This window comes from Odocoileus virginianus, chromosome 25 (assembly GCF_023699985.2).
Source record: "Odocoileus virginianus isolate 20LAN1187 ecotype Illinois chromosome 25, Ovbor_1.2, whole genome shotgun sequence".
Taxonomy (NCBI): Eukaryota; Metazoa; Chordata; class Mammalia; order Artiodactyla; family Cervidae; genus Odocoileus; species Odocoileus virginianus.
The window spans coordinates 19,055,096-19,073,878 of record NC_069698.1 but is presented as its reverse complement, the minus strand read 5'-3'; the positions used below and the strand labels follow the sequence as shown (position 1 = coordinate 19,073,878).

At 36.4% G+C, this 18,783-nt stretch overlaps 1 protein-coding gene and 1 long non-coding RNA gene across 3 annotated transcripts in view; one reads left to right on the top strand and one right to left on the bottom strand.

The window, feature by feature from the left end:
• Positions 1-18,783, bottom strand: part of LOC110135486 (uncharacterized) — an 86,792-nt gene that overhangs the window by 47,099 nt on the left and 20,910 nt on the right. The gene's annotated exons all lie outside the window — the stretch shown is intronic.
• ZNF654 (zinc finger protein 654) overlaps positions 1-18,783 on the top strand; it is an 89,402-nt gene that overhangs the window by 54,730 nt on the left and 15,889 nt on the right. For both annotated transcript variants that reach the window (XM_020890540.2, XM_020890539.2), the window contains exons 4-6: positions 14,532-14,667; positions 17,566-17,768; positions 18,347-18,486. In XM_020890540.2, the coding sequence (XP_020746199.2) occupies positions 14,532-14,667; positions 17,566-17,768; positions 18,347-18,486 (479 nt within the window). The remainder of the gene's footprint in view (positions 1-14,531; positions 14,668-17,565; positions 17,769-18,346; positions 18,487-18,783) is intronic.

Here is an 18,783-nt window from a genome sequence, read left to right as displayed (position 1 = left end):
TGTGCAATGCTTTCTCTCCCCTATAGTTTTTATTTCATGTTTACTTAAAGGGTTTTAGATTGAGTTAAAACAGATTTTTATGATTGATCATTCTGGTACATACATAAAATAGGAAGTGAAGTGAAAGTCGCTTAGTTGTGTCCGACTCTTTGCGACCCCATTGACATATAGTCCATGGAATTCTTCAGGCCAGGATGCTGGAGTGGGTAGCCTTTCCCTTCTCCAGAGGATCTTCCCAACCGAGGGATCAAACCCAGGTGTCCCACATTTTAGGTGGATTCTTTCCCAGCTGAGGCACCAGGGAAGCCCAAGAATACTGGAGTGGGTGGCCTATCCCTTCTCCAGCAGGTCTTCCCAACCCAGGAATTGAACTGGGGTCTCCTGCATTGCAGGCAGATTCTTTACCAACTGAGCTATCAGGGAAGTCCTAAAATAGGAAAACTATAAGCAAACTTAATTGGCTAAGGTATATCTAAAACTTCTTCACACTCAGAATCTGACTCTAGAATTGCTTTTCCTCTCCAGTCATCAGTATCTGTTTTTCTACACTATTTTGTGTTCAGTGGCATTGAAAGTGATGGTGATGTAGCATTTCCTAAAATAATAAAAGAACTAAAAGTCATTTGTACTGGGTTTTTAAAAGCTTAAAACGACTTAAAATAAGTTCCTGCTTAGTCACCTTTTGACTCCTGCTTCAGGGGTATTAAGTTAGATTAATTATCCTAAATGATACCTATACCATCACCAGTAAACCATTTGGTAAGGTTTCATGCTGTCTTTAATGTCCTTGCATTCAGAATGACAACTACATAATAACCATTGCCAGGCTGACATGGATTCAGATAGTATTGTAAAACAGATTTCAGTGTTATAAAAATATGAAAAAAACACACCTTGGAATCAGTTACATTATATTGAACTTTCTATTGTATCCATCCTTACATTCAGCAAAAGAGGTAAAAATGCCTGTTCTCATGGAAATTGCATTCTAACTAGAGTCTATATTCAGGTATTTTAAAATAATTTTCTATTCCATTTTTCCTTTGACACTTGTGTCCTTAGCAATCTATTCATGACTTTTTGCTTCAGTAAATATTTATTTAGGTCCCACTGTGTGCTATGCACTAAGCTCTGTAAAAAAAAACTGTAATAAGCAAAACCAGAAAAACCTTGCTATTGTGGACTTTAATTCTAGTTTAGAGACAGAAAGACAAGAAGTCAAACCTTTGTAAATTGCAAGTATTTTAGAAAGTGACAAATGACTTCAGTGGGAAATACTGAAGTGTTTTTAGAGTTGATGAGAGACAGTATTTGACTTCTGTTTTAAATGTGTGAAATCATAATATTTGTGAAGGGTATATCCTTTTTTCACTTTGTCAACAGAGTTTCCATTCAGTTATCTAAATAATTAATTCCTCAATAGAGAGAGTTCTTCAACCTCAATAGGTTTGCACTGTTTTCTATTTCCTTAACAAATTCTAAAACCCACCCCTTCTCCTGTTTGTTTTCAATCCCTGCATTTCTGCTACTTGTGATATTGTGGCCGATTCCTACTCTAAATTTTCCTAAGCCTCTAATTCCTGCCTCTTTGGAGAAATTTCAACTTTTGTTCCCATTTTAGCTTTATCTGGAGAATAGTCTTCATTTCCTAACTGAACCACTGTTGCTGGTGCTTCCCCAGCCCTGTGCCCTAAGGGACTCAAGAAAGGCCAACATGTAGTCCATCATGTATACTTTTTTAAAAACTCACACTTGTAAGCTTGTGAATTCTCCAGGCTTTAGACCAACCTTTGATAATCCAATGACAAACCCAGTGTCACCTTTTGAATTTTTTTTTTAGTACTTTCTACTAGTGCAAGTCCTAGTTCCCAAGTGGTACATTTCTATCCATCTTTCATACAGGTTCATACCAGCTAAGATCACGCTCTTTCTTCTCTACAAGAAGTAGGACAAACACAGTGCTGCTCATACTTTAGGGTACATAAAGATCACATGGGAATTTAGTTAAAATCCAAGTTAACGATTCAGTAGTTCTGGGTTGGGACCTGAGAATCTGCATTTCTAACAAGCTCTGAGGTGATGCTGATGGTGCTGGTCCCTAGATCACTTTGAATTAGCAAGGGACTAACATTCTTGGCAGATTTGAGTTAATTGTTCATTCTCTTCCCCACCCACTTCCTTCCCATTTCCTGATTTGCCGCTTTGTCATCTTGGGCGACGGTGTCAGTTTCATTGTAAAGTGGGAACAGTAATTGTATTTGCTGTATAGGGTCCTCCGTTTGGCATTGTTCTTAAGAAAAATGACCAGGTTTAAGGCCTAAGGGAGGCCTATAGCCTGTCTGGTGAAGTATGTGAACTCATGAAGTCATATTATTTGGATTTCTGTTTTTCACGATGAAATCAAAACCTACCTCTTAAGCTCATTCTTTTCTTCTGTGAATTTCAGATTTCCTAAACCTTGAGTTGTTTAGGTAGAAATTACTTATTCTTCTTATCCATTGACTATATTTTTCTCTGTGCTTTATTCTAAGAGGAAACTTCATTCTTAGAGCAAGATGTTCCATATACAGATTGTCCACAACTTACAGTGGTTCAGCTTAGGAGTTTTCAGCTTTACGATGGTGTGAAAGCATACCGTTCAGTAGAAAGTGTACTTCACATTTTGAAATTTGATCTCTTCCTGGCTAATGATATGCCATATGGTGCTGTCTGATGATGCTGGGCGGCGGCAGAAGCTCCCAGTAGCTCCAATTGGCCATGCCACCCTGAGAGTAGACAACCAGTACACTTAAAACCATTCTGTACCCAGAGAGCCATTCTGTTTTTCACTTTCAATATGATCAATAAATTACATGAGGTGTTCAACATTTTATTATAAAATAGGCTTTGTGATAGATGACTTTTCCCAACTACAAGCCCAGTATAAGTGTTCTGAGCATTTTTAAGGCAGGCTTGGCTAAGCTATGATGTTTGGGAGGTTAGATGTATTAAATGCATTTTTGACTTAACGCTATTTTCATCTTACAGTGGTTTATTGGGCCTTAACCCCATTGTAAGTTGAGGAGGATCTGTGCTGGCTCCTAAAAGCTTGCTTTCTTGGTACTTGGCTTCTGGTAATTTTTCTTTACCTCAGCATAAGAAGATGACACATTTCTTGTGTGATGCACCAACTTCATTATTATTATTTTTAATCTGTTCGTTGGTGAGCTTTCCATAGGCTTGTAATTGAATTCATACACTTGGTCTCCAAAATCTGTTAATTTAATAGACTCCCAATGAAATGACAAAAATAATGTAAAATTTGGAAAAAAATTCCTTGTGAACGCTATAAAATAGGCAGTTGATTGAATGTGGTTAAATAGGGAAATGAGAGACGGAGATGAAAGAGAGAACTGTCCAGTGCTGTGCAGTAATGCGTGGCTCCCCCACCAGCTGTGATGGTTGAGGCCAGGGGAAACAGCGGATAGTGGGGCCTTTGGTATGTGGCCAGTCTCATTCTGGCCGGTGCTTCCTGAAAACACCCTAGGTGTGCAGCAGAGCCAGCAGAACAGATTGTGGTGTGACTGTTAAACCTACATTAAAAATGGCATGTATGGCTCTGCATGAGAGCGTTCCTTTCATTGAGAGAATGATGGTGTGACCCAAACTAAATGCAGCCTGTCCCAATACCCAGAGGTAAGAAAGTTTTCTGAATAGCTCAGCTGTACAGTTCCAGCAGTAGCTTCCTCGTAATTTACTGCCTCACAGGCCATTACTCAACAAATCATACTTAGAAACTTTTACCTTCTGTTTGGACTTGAAAAATTTGAGAGAGACTTATTTATCCATTAGTAAAACAGCTCTCTGTTGTAAGTACTGTAGGTAGAGATGAATAAAGAGACTACATAGCATGAATTACCATCAGTTACATGGTAAGATAAAAGGTGGTTTTTGTGTTTGTTTTAAGGATCAGTTATGTTCTTGCTGTGGTTGAGTCTCAAGTATCTTCCATGAAACTGAAGTGAAATTTAAAAGAAAGGACAACCTCAAGAATGTATGGAAGTAAAATACTGTATGGAGAGGAAACCACTAAATTAAAAGTATAGTGAAGGCTATCATCAGCAGATTAGCTCTAAGAAAAACCAAACCAATGAAGTAAATAATTTTTAAAAATTAATTTTCAATTCATGGTTACATATAGCCATATCTTATTACAGTCTTTGTTTTTAGGATAAAAAAAACTCCTACAGATGCAGGGCTCATAGAAAAACTAGGATTCTCACAAAGGAATAAAATCAGGTCTGCAGTGAACTTCTTCATTGTAACAAATGCCAGAACAAATAATATCTGGAGTTTTTAAAGGGAGAAAATATTATTTAATAATACAGATGCCAAGCCCTATAGTTTATGAGAGAGGGCAACAGAAATAAATAGTCCAGATATTTAGAAGACAAACCAGCTACATATCTTTTATCAGGAAAACAAAAGAAAGAAACCAGCTGATTTAGAAGTGATCAAAGTAAAGAATTTACACAGTGGTTATAGGAAAAAAAAATAGGACTGATCTGAAGAAATAAGTAAAAAGTAAGCACACTTATTGTTAATATGTTGTTATGAAAATCCTATTAATATCAGAAAAGTGATTCTGAGAAAAGAAACTCTAAGTTTTAAATAAAAGTACACACACAATAATCAACAACTAAGATCTCAGATTATAGTACTGATTGGATGGAAGTAAGGAAAATAAGGAGGAATCAAGTATATTCTTGGGCATTTAAGCTGAAGTAACGATGTATGTGCTAAGTGACTTCAGTCCTGTCCAACCCTTTGCAACCCTGTGGACCATAGCCCACCAGGCTTCTCTGTCCATGGGATTCTCCAGGCAAGAATAATGGAATGGGTTGCTGTTTCCTTCTTTGAAATAACCACGTAGAGTAGTGCTATTCACTAACTGAGCATTGATCATGTGGGGAAGAGGAGGATCTAGAACGAAGGTAAGTTCCATTCTAGACACAAGAGTTTTAAAGATCTTTGGAATATCCAAGTACTAATGATGCCCAAAAGCAGAGACATTACTTTACCAACAAAGGTCCATGTAGTCAAAGCTGTGGTTTTTCCAGTAGTCATATAGGGATGTGAGAGTTGGACCATAAAGCTAGTGCCAAAGAATTGATGCTTTTGAACTGTGGTGTTGGAGAAGACTCTCGAGAGTCCCTTGGACTGCAAGGAGATCCAACTAGTCAGTCCTAAAGGAAATACGTCCTGAATATTCCTTGGAAGGACTGATGCTGAAACTGAAGCTCCAGTACTTTGGCCAGCTGATTCCAAGAGCCAACTCATTGGAAAAGACCCTGGTCCTGAGAAAGATTGAAGGCAGGAGGAGAAGGTAAAAACAGAGGATGAGACGGTTGGATGGCATCACTGACTCAATGGACATGAGTCTGAGCAAGCTCGGGAGTTGGTGATGGACAGAGAAGCCTGGCATGCTGCAGTCCATTGGATTGTAAAGAGTTGGACACAACTGAACAATTGAACTGAACTGAACTGAATGATGCCCAATAATGGTAGATTTATGGGTTTTTATGTGTATCTCCCTAATTTGTTTCTTTTTAAGTCAAGATCATGTATCATTTTATTAATCAAGAGAAAAATAAATGTTTATAGATTTTTGTTCAGTTGTTTAATTTGGGGAGGGGGAAGAGATTGACCCTGGAGTAGTCAACAAAAACCTGTAATCTAAAAGCATTACGGCTAGAGCTCTGTAGAGATGCAGGGCTCTATCCCAGGGTCAGGGAAGGTCCCCGGGAGGAGGAAATGGCAACCCACTCTGGTATCTTGTGTGGAGAATCACATGGACAGACGAGCCTCGCTGGTTACAGTCCATAGGATTATAAAGAGTCTGACACAATTGAGCGACTGAGCACAGAAGTTGGCCTTAGTTAAGATTTTTTTTTCTTGATACTCCACCCTATTTTCCCATCTGTTTGACCTTCTTTGATGTGAGTAGGGAAAGGAGGAGGGAGGAAATAGGGGACAGAAACTCCCAAACAGGAGGAGGCCCAAGGCTATCTTACTGCAATAGCATCTTGAAGAGCAAAAAATAATCAGAAGTAAAAGAACCAGCCACAAGAGAGGAATTTAAATAGCTTGTTATGTCCACCCTGTTTTACTGGGGCAAGTGTTGATCTCCCCCGAGAAGTTAGAGTGGCTTCCCTGGGTGGCTCAGATGGCAAAGCATCTGCCTGCAATGCAGGAGACCAGGGTTCGATCCCTGGCTTAGGAAGATCCCCTGGAGAAAGGAATGGCAACCCACTCCAGTATTCTTGCCTGGAGAATTCCATGCACAGAGGAGCCTGGCAGGCTACAGTGCATGGGATCACAAAGAGTTGGACATGACTGAGCAACTAACACACACACAGAAAGAAGTGAGAGTATACATTCATCATCTTCATAAGACCAGTGTGTCTCCCAGATTTTATTATTTTAGCTAATAGGAATATGTTTAGAACTACTGACATTTCACTAAAACCTTCTCAAAACCTGGATCATGTCCCCTCCCTAGACTACATGGAATAAATTTCCCAAATGATTTGGCAAATTTCTCATCTTGGTATTCAAAACAACCTTTGTAGCTCTGGTTAAAAGGTTTTTAAATATAACTCCGAGCAAGGCTTCAACAGTATGTGAACTGAGAAATTCCAGATGTATAAGTTGGATTTAGAAAAGGCAGAGAAACCAGAGATCAAATCCGTTGGATCATAGAAAAAGCAAGAGAATTCCCGAAAAATATCTACTTATGCTTCACTGACTACACTAAAGCCTTTGACTGTGTGGATCACAACAAACTGTGGAAAATTCTTAAAGAGATGGAAATACCAGACCACCTTACCTGCCTCCTAAGAAATCTGTATGCAGGTCAAGAAGCAAGAGTTAGAACCAGACATGTAACAATAGACTGGTTCCAAATTGGGAAAGGAGTAGGTCAAGGCTGTATATATAGTCACCCTGCTTATTTAACTTATATGCAGAGAACATCATGCGAAATGCTGGACTGGTGAAGCACAAGCTGAAATCAAGATTGTAGGGAGAAATATTAATAACCTCAGATGTGCAGATGACACCACCCTTATGGCACAAAGTGAAGAGGAACTAAAGAGCCTCTTGATGAAAGTAAAAGAGAAGAGTGTAAAAGCTGGCTTAAAACTCAGCACTCAAATAACTAAGATTATGGCATCTGGTCCTATCACTTCATGGTAAATAGATGGGGAAACAATGGAAACAGGGAGAGACTTTATTTTCTTGGGCTCCAAAATCACTGCAGGCATAAAATTAAAAGACACTTGCTCCTTGAAAGAAAAGCTATGACAAACCTAGACAGCGTATTAAAAAGCAGAGACATTGCCGACAAAGGTCCATCTAGTCAAAGCTATGGTTTTTCCAGTAGTCACGTATGGATGTGAGAGCTGGACCATAAAGAATGCTCAGTGCCGAAGAATTGATACTTTCTCAAACTGTGGTGTTGGAGAAGACCCCTGAGAGTCTCTTGGACTGCAAGGAGATCAAACCAGTCAATCATAAAGGAAATCAACCCTGATTATTCATTGGAAGGCTTGATGCTGAAGCTCCAATATTTTGACCACCTGATGCAAAGAGCCAACTTATTGGAAAAGAACCTGATGCCGGGAAAGATTGAATGCAGGAGGAGAAGGGTATGACGGAGGACGAGATATTTGAATGGCATCACTGACTCCATGCAATGGACATGAGTTTGAGCAAACTCTGGAAGATGGTGAAGGATAGTGAAGCCTGTCCCTGCAGTCCATGGGATTGCAACAAGTCAGACACAGCTGAGCGACTGAACAACAAATACCAGCTTAAGAGCAAGGCATTCTGTGAGAAGCAGTTTCAAAAGTTTGTTCCCATATTATCTGAACATACTAATACTTGAAGTAATATATATTTTCCCAGATAAAATATTTCTAAATAAATGATTAAACCAAAGACCTGAGAAATTTTATTCATTCATTCAACAATATTTATTGGAGCTTAAGTAACTTGTCAATTTGTAGCATAACCCATATTGTGACCTATTCTCCTGACTGACCTATTCACAGAGTCATATTTTATATTTAGTTTGCCTGGTAACCTGTGCTCAAGTAAAGCTTGCAGCTACCTTAATTCTGCTTCAGGGTCTATCTTACAGGTTAGAGCTGTAACAATAGCACTTCTCTGATGGCCATATCATTTCATTACTTATTTTAAATTATTGATAGTTGGGTAGGTTGTGCTTTCATGCTCAGATAGCACACATAGAAATATATTTCTTTGTAATCTTCAGACTTTCTATATAAAAATAATTTTAAACTAAATTAGAAGTAAATGTTTCTTAATAAGATATCCAGAAATTAAATTTTCTCTTTAAATTGAAAGTGCTGTGCTGTGCTGTGTGTGGTTGCTCGGTCATGTCCTGCTCTTTGTGACCCCAGGGACTACATACAGCCGCCAGGTTCCTGTGTTCATGGGGATTCTCCAGGCAAGAACACTGGAGTGGGTTGCCATGCCCTTCTCCAGAAGATCTTCCCAACCCACGGATCAAACCCAGGTCTCCCATATTGCAGGTGGATTCTTTACCATCTGAGCCACAAGGGAAGCCCATTATCATGGCAACTACCAATTAATTCTGAAATCTGATTTTACTCTGAGTTGGTGGCTTTATTTATGATTGATTTCCCCTTCAGAGAAAAACTAAGTAACATTTACATTGTTACCTAAAAATTTTAAATGTATAAAAATGTAATCAGGTTTATTAAATAGGAAACCATAACTCATAAATATTTTTATTTTTTCAAAAGCCCCAATAGTTCACTTATTAGTACATGATTTCTAGTTATTTTGAAAATGAAATATGGATAATTTATATGCAGTAATGAATTTTTTATAATTTTAAGATGAGACTCACCTTAGAAATTTAATCCAATAATTCCTTATTTTATGGATCAGAAAATTAAGCTCAAATGAGTTGAGGTTTATAGACTCCTATTCTCAACTCAGCCTTCTTTCTAGTGTTCCCTAATCTACTAAATGATGCAACCATGTGTTTGAAATAATGTATGGGTCAAAAGAATAGGTTTAAAGAAATGTTTTTATTTATACTTCTATCTTAAATGCTTCATGGTCTTAACATTTTAAAGCCTTTTCAAGACCACCCTAATGGGGAGAGGGAGAAATAAGAAACCTTAGCTGACTAATAGCAGATGAAGGCATCGACTAGAGTGCAAACTGTAGGAATGGCAAGGAAGCAGCAGACCAGGAGATGTTGAAGAAAACTGCCAAGCCATTAGGATCAGTAGAAGAAGATGAGTTTTATAACTGATACCAAACACAGATTAAAAATAAATAACACCTCAAACTAGGAATCCTTAGACTTCTGATATCATACCCATTCAGACTTTTTTTTTAACGTTTGAACATATATTCCCAATATGTGTATAGTTGTTATTTTATGTACATGTACTAATACTATAGTATTTGGAATTATTCCCCGTGGCTCAGATGGTAAAGAATCTACCTGGAGAAGGCGAGGGTGGGATGTTTCAAGAGAACAGCATTGAAACATGTATATTATCTAGGGTGAAACAGATCACCAGCCCAGGTTGGGTGCATGAGACAAGTGCTCGGGCCTGGTGCACTGGGAAGACCCAGAGGGATCGGGTGGAGAGGGAGGTGGGAGGGGGGACCGGGATGGGGAACACATGTAAATCCATGGCTAATTCATTTCAATGTATGACAAAAACTACTGTAATGATGTAAAGTAATTAGCCTCCAACTAATAAAAGTAAATGGAAAAAAAAAAAAAATTAAAAAAAAAAGAATCTACCTGGAATGTGGAAGACCCAGGTTCGATCCCTGGTCCCGAAGATCACCTGGAGAAGGGAATGGCAACCCACTCCTGTATTCTTGTCTGGGGAATCCTGTGGAGCGAGGAGCCTGGTGGGCTACAGTCCGTGGGGTCACAAAGAATGGGACACGACTGAGTGATGGACACTTTCACTTTCACTAATACTATATGGACTCCCAGGTGGCTTGGTGGTAAAAAAAAATCTGCCTGCCAATACAGGAAACATGGGTTCATCCCTGGGTCAGGATGACCCCTTGGAGGAGGAAATGACAACCCACCTCAAAGTTCTTGCCTAGGAAATCCCATGGACAGAGAAGCCTCATGGGCTATGGTTCATGAGGTCGCAAAAGAGTTGGACATGATTTTAGCAACTAAACAACAAAAATATGTAGTAAAATACCATTTTAACAGCGTAAAACTTTAATGACACCAGTATGACTGAATGTGCTTTATTTTTTTTAAATTTTAAGGTATTATTGAAAAATTTTTAATAAAAAATTTGCAATTTGCAAATTTTTTTCAATTTGACTAAATTTGTTTCTGAAATCACTGTTTTCTTGAACAGTAACCATTTTTTAACAAATTAACTGAAAACTCATTAAAATGCTCCAAATGAAGGGTGTTTTAAACAGAAAATTCTAATTATGGCATAGATACAAGCTTATAGTTGGTATTGATTTGGGGCAACAACAGTCATGTAATGATGTAAATACATCCAAACATCTATTTTAAATGATCATCTCCTAAGAACTTTCTTTTACAGAGTCATAACTTTCTCACTGTATACTATTCTTTATATATTAGAAAACTCAGAATGCTAAGTTTTTCAAAAACATCAGATAAATACTTCTCAGAAACCTATCACAGAAAAGAACAGCAAATTTGTGAGAACTGTTTTTGTAAAAGAAAACTGCATAACATCTTTGAATTTTACCCCCTTTGAAGTACTTTACCACAGTTAATGAAAATATAATGATAAAAGATATGATCATTCTCATTTCAAAATGTTATAAAGATTTTGCTGTAGTTTAAAGTCTTTGTTTTTATAAATTCTTTGTTTTTATAAATCAACCACATTGAATACCTTTTATATTTTTGCTTTCATCTGCTGCAATATCTTGCTTATGAATGAATTTGATGTGGTATTTTATACTTTTATTCTAGAATCTGATTTCATTCAAAATAAGACATTTCATAGTGCTTCTGCTTTCACAGATTTCTATGAAATCCTGATTTGATTTAAAAAGTTATTTATTATTTAAGAATATGTCTTCTCTGGTATACCTTTCCTTTTCTGACTGAAGAAACTTTTAACTACCTAAAGTAGTAAGATGGCAACACCTAGTCAGTAATGCAGGGCCTTTCTCCTATGTAATGAGTACCAACCAGAAGAGTGCAGTTGTACAGATTTTCAATACTGCTGGAGAATTATTATGGATTGAGGTAGCTAGTGGAGGCTTCTCAGTGGGAAGACAGGAGAAAGTTGTAGGAGAGAGTGGTAGGAGAAAAGGCATAGGCAAGAAAGTACGAGATAAGTTTAGGAGACATTAAAAACCAGGCTGGAGAAGAGGAGTCGTGGTGTTCGTTAATAGGTGAATCAGTTAGGTCGGTAAATTCAGAGGTCCTTAAATATGAAGTTTGGGTATTAAGAACTTTTATGCTACGATAAACGAAAGGATTCAGATTAAGTTTGTGTAATGGCCAGAACACTGACCTGCAGCTACAGAGACATGTTGTGGTGGCCAACTCTAAAGTGGCAGCAAGTTTGGGAAAGAAAAGTCTTCTGGAACTAAACAGATTATAAAAGAAGAGTGAGGAAGTTATGTTCTCTCTCTACTTTGGCATAGACACAAGGCTGAATGTAAGTTTCCAAGGGAAATATATTTAGCACAATGCAGTGGGTAAAGAAAGGATTAAGTTAATATATAGGTCCAAGTTTTTAATTAAATAAACCTCCTAAAAAATGCAATGTAAATATACTCTAGAAGAGATAAGTTGTAAATCTAGAGTGATTTAAGTATTTCCTTTTTCACTTGAGAGCTTTTAAATTGAAAACCATTCAAAAAAGCCACCATACTATTTAAGGAAAAATGAGCCAAAAGACACTTAAAACTTTTCTTTCATTCTGTTTCTTATTAAATAGACCAAAGTGAAATCTTTATTTCATCTCTATTTCCTATCCAGACTTACATCCCCATAGAAGCGGTCTCCAAAATATGTTGTATTTGACTCAAGGAGTGCATGCACCAAAAAACAAAACTTTCACTTAAATGTAATTTTATCTTAGAAAATGAACTTAAGCAATTTACTAATTTTAATAGAAGGATTGGTAGGAAGGAGTACAACTATATACTTTATAGTATAAACATTTATGACAGTGCACTTTAAATGTAGGAGATACAATCAAAACATATGCCAGAACTGACTGAGGGGTAGCTATTGTTAAACATACAGATTATTAGGGTTTTCTCTTAGAAACTTTGAATTATAATAATTAAATAGTAGGTTTAATAATTAGTAGGTTTGAATTGGGGTCTGGGAATCACCATTTAACAGGACCTCCAAGTGTTTCTTATTTTCTGCCAAGTTTAAGATATAAGCAGTAGATGTGTTTCATCATCTTTTGATTTTAGGCCCAAGTCCTGTTTTAGGTGCCACAGTGCTAAGTGCTGTATTACTGGTGCCTCACCAAGAGTTCTGCAGCAGAGTGAAAGCCTCACCAGTGATTCATAGGCTGGCATCCAGCTCACTTTATTTCTTGTGCTTTGGACCAAAAGCCAGCTTACAGTAGCTTAATTTGTATGGGCAACAATATGTATGTCTAGAATAATTTAGGAATTTGTTTACCTTGAGGTTTGAAACTGATTATAATTTTTATCCGTGAAGTCATTGCCCAGATCATTACTGTGTTCCATGTGTTAAAAAAATCACGGCTGATCAATAACCTTATACCTTATTTTTATGAGTGCTATAACATGCTGACACATGGAAATATAGAAATTAATTTTACGCTAAGCAGTTGGGTGTCCTAAAATTAAATATTTATTCAGAATCTTTAAAAATACTAGAAAAAAAGTAGCTTGCATTTATTAGTATTTGTTATGTGCCAGGCATTGTCCCAAGCACTTTTCAGTACTATGTGTTGTTTAATCCTCACAACAATCCTATGAAGTAGGTGTTTTTAGTATCCATTTTGTAGAGGAGTTAACTGAAAAAGCAGAAAGGTTAAGTAACTTGCCCACTGCTTATATAGGGTTTTTGTTTGCTTGCCTTCTTATTTTAATTTGGTAATTCCAGAAATAACTTATAGAAGTTATTTTCATGTTTTGACTTAATGATACTTCTTTGAATGGTTCTTTATCTTGAAACTTGATTTCTTCTATATTGCCTTGTTCTCTTAAAAGACAAAACCTTTTTCATGTATTTTAACAATGAATGAAAAGTGGCATAAAGATGTCACTTCGGACTACTGAAATAATGAAAGAACATGACAATTTAATAAAAGCGAAATGTTAATTGCCACTTTGAATATGTAGTCTAATGATTAAGTAAAATTTGTAAATATATATGGTTTTATCCCGAAGCTTCGCTTTATAACTAAGTTTTTCATGTCTGAGGGATTTTTTGAGCACAGAAAAAAATTTTGACAGTTGTTTGTGTTTTAAGTAATGTGCATTCTATTCCAGTTTTTAGCATTGCCAATGTCAGTATCTAGTTTTTTCTTAAGGCCTTAAGTTCAATTTACTCATTAAAAAATAAATCTATCTATACCTTCACTAAGGTCTTCAGTTAATCTTTTTAAATTATCAAATTCCATGAAACATTTTAAAAAACCTCTAATAAAGTACATAATGAATCTAAGATGCATAATCAAATGATTAAATCATGTAAATCTAAGTGAACCAAGTTATCTTAACATTGTTTACAAACTTATGTTATATAACTCATATTTTAATCACCAGTCTATAAAACATTTCAAATATCTTTTGTAACCCCCACAAATGCATAGACAAATGATCAGTTAATGCCCAACTTATCAATAGTATCTTTATCTTAAATCTAATGCAAAGTCTTCATATTATAGGCTAGGTTCATTCCTTCAGCCTTTCATTTCTCATCTCAAGACTATAAATCTACCTATACAACAATGTGGAATGGAATCTCCATCTTCCAGCCTCTGCCACATCTAAGATTCTACATCTGGGATCAGGGACAAGGACCTGTACCTACTGCCAGCCAGAGTCTGCATTGGACAGGGACCTCTTTATTCCCTTCTTATTGTCAGGCCTGCCATTGTTAATGGAAACTTAATGAGCCCTCACATAACTGAACATACACATTTAATATTTTTGCAACCCGGTTCTTTTCCTAGGAATGATGCATCCCTTACGTTTTTTCCTTAGGTTACACTTTATTCCTGCTATAATGGGATTTTCTAAGTCCAATTATGTCCAAACTGTAACCTTTGGCATTAAAGCCTATTTGTGTACTAATGGGGTTTTGACACCCTAATTAGGTTACTAAAGCAACCCTTTCTCTTTCATAGTTTTAACAGCTGCCTCATTGACCATCAGTCATTTTATTGACAAATGATGATCAAGTTTAGTTTTAACCCCTTTAAATTCACAAAGCCAAAATGATTTTTCTCTCCTAGGAATGCCAGAATCACCTCCGCAGATATGGAAATGTGAATCTGGAACTGGTGACTCGAATCATTAGAGATGGTGGCCCATGGGAAGATCCTGTGTTGCAAGCTGTTCTAAAAGCCCAGCCAGCATCTCAGGAGATAGGTACTACAGGAGACTCAAATCTAAACCTACATTTGTGAGAAACAAACACAATTTCATTTTCTAACTAGAGCAGTATTAGTGTTTTTTATTTCACAATACTGAATAAGAGTAATGTATTTTCACATGAAGTGTGTTTGATTTGCTATATTAACCCAGTCCAAGAGTGATTTGACATAAGATTAGGTAAAACTATCTCTAGTAATTTCCTATTAAAGTGGGAATTCAGACTGTTAACATATTTAGTATCCAGATGCTACTTGTTTACAAAGAGTTTGTATTTGTCACTTCAGTTATGTTTTTAAAATCTATTTAAGTAGGAACACCCTTAAAAAAAAAAAAAAACAGCACCCTGCTTAAGCACATGGAATCTCCCTTATACAGGAAACTCTTTGAAGGGTGGAACTCCTTTAGCTTTGTTTTGATAAACACTAACATATTCTACACCTAGCCCAGTGCCTGGTACAGAGTAGTAAGTGCTCACTATCGTACTTGTTTATTGAATGAATGACCACATGAATGCATAAGTGCATGTATGACTAATTAAATGAGTAAGTAAATTTCAGTTCCAAATACTCTAGAGCAGTATTTCCCAAACTTCCTTCATCAGTAGGAGTTTTGCCTCATCCCCTTACCACCTGCATATCTTTTTGACATCACTTTCTCTTTAATCTAGATTCCTATAAGCCAAAATCTCCTTTTGAAGGCAGGAAGCTCTGTCAACTATTTCTAATTAATTATTCAAAAAAAAATATATATATATATACACTTGCCATATTATTTCTGAGCCCCAGAACATTTGGGTCCCCAGAACTTAGAATAAGCACAAAAGTCTGGACACTGGAGAGCATGGAGAGCATATGGAGTGCAGTTATAACATGGCCAAAGGTTGAAAAGACAGACCTCTCAGCTGGAACCATCCAGACATTGGTCTGGTGAGAAAACATTGCACAACACCAATTGCCTGAGTGTGTTAGGATCTTTCTGTTTGTCCCAGGTAAAGGGGTGGGAGTGGGTTGTGAGATGAACTGAGTGGGGAAGGGGCTGTGATTCTGAGCAAACTGACCCCCAGATACAAGCGCAGGGGACAAGAAGAGATGGGAGAGAAGATGAAAAAAGAGATAAGACCAGGAGAGATAATGCAGAGTGGTGGAATGAGATGGGAAATAGGACAAGACTAGAAGGAAAGAGCTAAGGTACATGTGGCAGTGGTATCGTTGTATAAAGGACAGAAAGGAGAATTAGCACTTGATGTGAAGTTCTCAGAAAGGAACTAAAAAACAAACAAACAAACTGAAGACAGGCAGTAGTTACATCCGAGGAGAAAGAGTTGGATTATTGAGGGAACTATGAACCATCATATATAGGGAAGACAGGGGTAACAGCATTGAATGAATCTAAGGAAGCTGGGGAATGTGGCCAGAGGGGACAGGAGCTAGGCAAAGACAGATTCATTCGGAGTGAGAACAGGAGAGAAGAGTTGGGATTTTTCAGATAACTTTTAGGTTTCTCTAAGTAGGAGCTAGAACAAACCTGTTGTTGGTTGGTGTGAGGCTGACAGCCTTCATATACACAGTTCATAGGCTTCCCTGGTGACTCAGATGGTAAAGAATCTGCCTGCAATGCTGCAGACCTGGTTTAGTCCCTGGGTTGGGAAGATCCCCTGGAGGAGGGCATGGCAACCCATTCCAGTGTTCTTGCCTGGAGAATTCCCATGGACAGAGGAGCCTGGTGGGCTATAATCCATGGGGTTGCAAAGAGTCAGACACGACTGAGCGACTAAACACAGCACAGCACAGCGCATACTATGTATAGTCCTTCATACACACCTCTTATACTTACCCTAGCACTCTTCATTTTGGGAAAAGCTGCTCTAGAAGCTCATTAATGTGGATGATTCAGCTCTTGTGATCATTAGGGTAAAGATCAGTCTGAAGTTAATTTTTGCATTAACTATACAAATCAGTATCTGCTGCTCATAAACAGAGTTGCAAGGCAAATGCTGAAGCCCAGATAAAACATTATTCATAGGCATTTCAGAAGCTATTGATTAAATATATATAATTAACTAAAACATTTTTGGATTTGAAATCATGAAATATGGGTTCCATTTCCTGCTCTGCCACTTATTTAATTAATTCTTTGTCCTTGGGCAAGTCATTTGACCTCTCTGAGACTCAGTTTTGTGATCTGTAAAACAAGTATATCTGTCATGAGGTGGTTGTTAGGTCTGAATAAACTTATGTAGGTAAAGGTGTTTATATATTTTAAAATTGTGTGAAAACAAGTATTAAGTTTAGTAATTATCCTTGGGCATATATTAATGGACATATATTAATAAGCAGTCCTATTTGACATTACATTTAGATTACTTTTTTGTTAGAAAATAAAATGTATTTCTTTTATGACTGAACTTTTCATTAATTCAGATTATATTTCTCTATAATTAATCTGAAGTAATATGGTTTTAATGACAGATTAGGATTTAACCTTCTAATCTTACAGTAATGAAAATATGGTAAGAAGACAAAGTACATAATCTTAGACTACAAAGAAATGCCAGATCCTGTGTCATTTGAAACATATTTTAACATTAGAGAACAACAAAAAAAGAGTATTTCATGTTGTTATTTATTTATTTTTTTAAATTTTGTTTCTTTCTTTAGATTGAGAAAGAATCAGCAAATATTTCTTGGGCACAGTTTTGTTGTCTTTTTTATTGCCATTTTTCTGATCATTTAACTGATATATTCTTTTCACAAACTCCTAATAAGGAAAATGCTATTTAATTAAATAGTTGATTTAATTAGATACTACGTGTTAGTGCTGAAGTGTCAAAGAAAAATGTTTGAGACAGTCTTTTCTTGAGAGTAATAAGAGTCTGTTTTCTTTTTAATATAGTGAACAAATATTTAAGTTCTGAAAATCCACTATTCTTTGAACTACGTGCCAGATACCTAATTGCTTGTGAACGCATACCTGAAGCAATGGCTCTTATTAAATGTTGTATAAATCACCCAGAAATTAGTAAAGACTTGTACTTCCATCAAGCACTCTTCACCTGTCTGTTTATGTCACCTGTAGAAGATCACCTATTCCGGGAGGTATTATTTGAGATTATGTTTGCCTATTAAACTTATCAAAAAATATGTAGCCCATTTTTGGTAAATTCCTTTTACGGTACTATCAAAGGCCATAAGATTAGATTATCTAGATGTATTCCCTTTGACACCTTTCTTTAAGTTCATATTGAATTAGCTCATATTAACAAATGATGAAATTAAAATTTTTGTTGATAAGCATTATTCATGTTGAGCGAGTTTCTGGTGTGACAGATTAAATAAAAACTGAGAAGCATCAGGATTTTGCATCTTAATTAAAATACTAAGAAATTAAATTCCAATGTTTGTTACTTTGGTCTTTTTTTAAGATGAAGGAATTAATCTTTTCCTAATATGGACCCTACATACCTACAAGCTATGGACATTCAGGTTAAAAGTAGTCATCATAAACTGTAGGTGCTATATAGTGAAACTATGGAAAACATAAATATAGTTCTGTATAATTCATTGTCTGTAGAAGAAAATTAGAAATCTAAACTTCTGAATGCTTAAACATTTATTACAGCTATCTTTCTAGATATTTTTAATGATATGAACTGAGTTTTCTTTTCATCTTATAGCATTTACTGAAAACTGATTGTAAGAGTGGAATTGATATCATCTGTAACACTGAAAAAGAAGGCAAGACTATGTTAGCCTTGCAACTCTGTGAATCCTTTCTTGTTTCACAGCTCCAGAATGGGGATATGTACTGTATCTGGTAAGTGTTCATAATGCAGACATTATGAGAAATGGTGAGATGGGATGCAGAAGGAGAATTCCTTAGCAGAATTTATACCTTATTTTTTTAAAGTTATGTGAAAATGTTAAGCCATTCCCCCCCCCCATACACATTTATTGTGCAAGAAACAATGGGTTTTAAGACCTAAGGGTTAAAAAAGAAAATGATCATGTGCCAGTAATAAACTGTTAATATTTAGGAAATGTGTTATAATGAAATAATTATGTTTTACACTACATTTAGAGTATTATTTGTAAATATTTTAAGAGATTATTT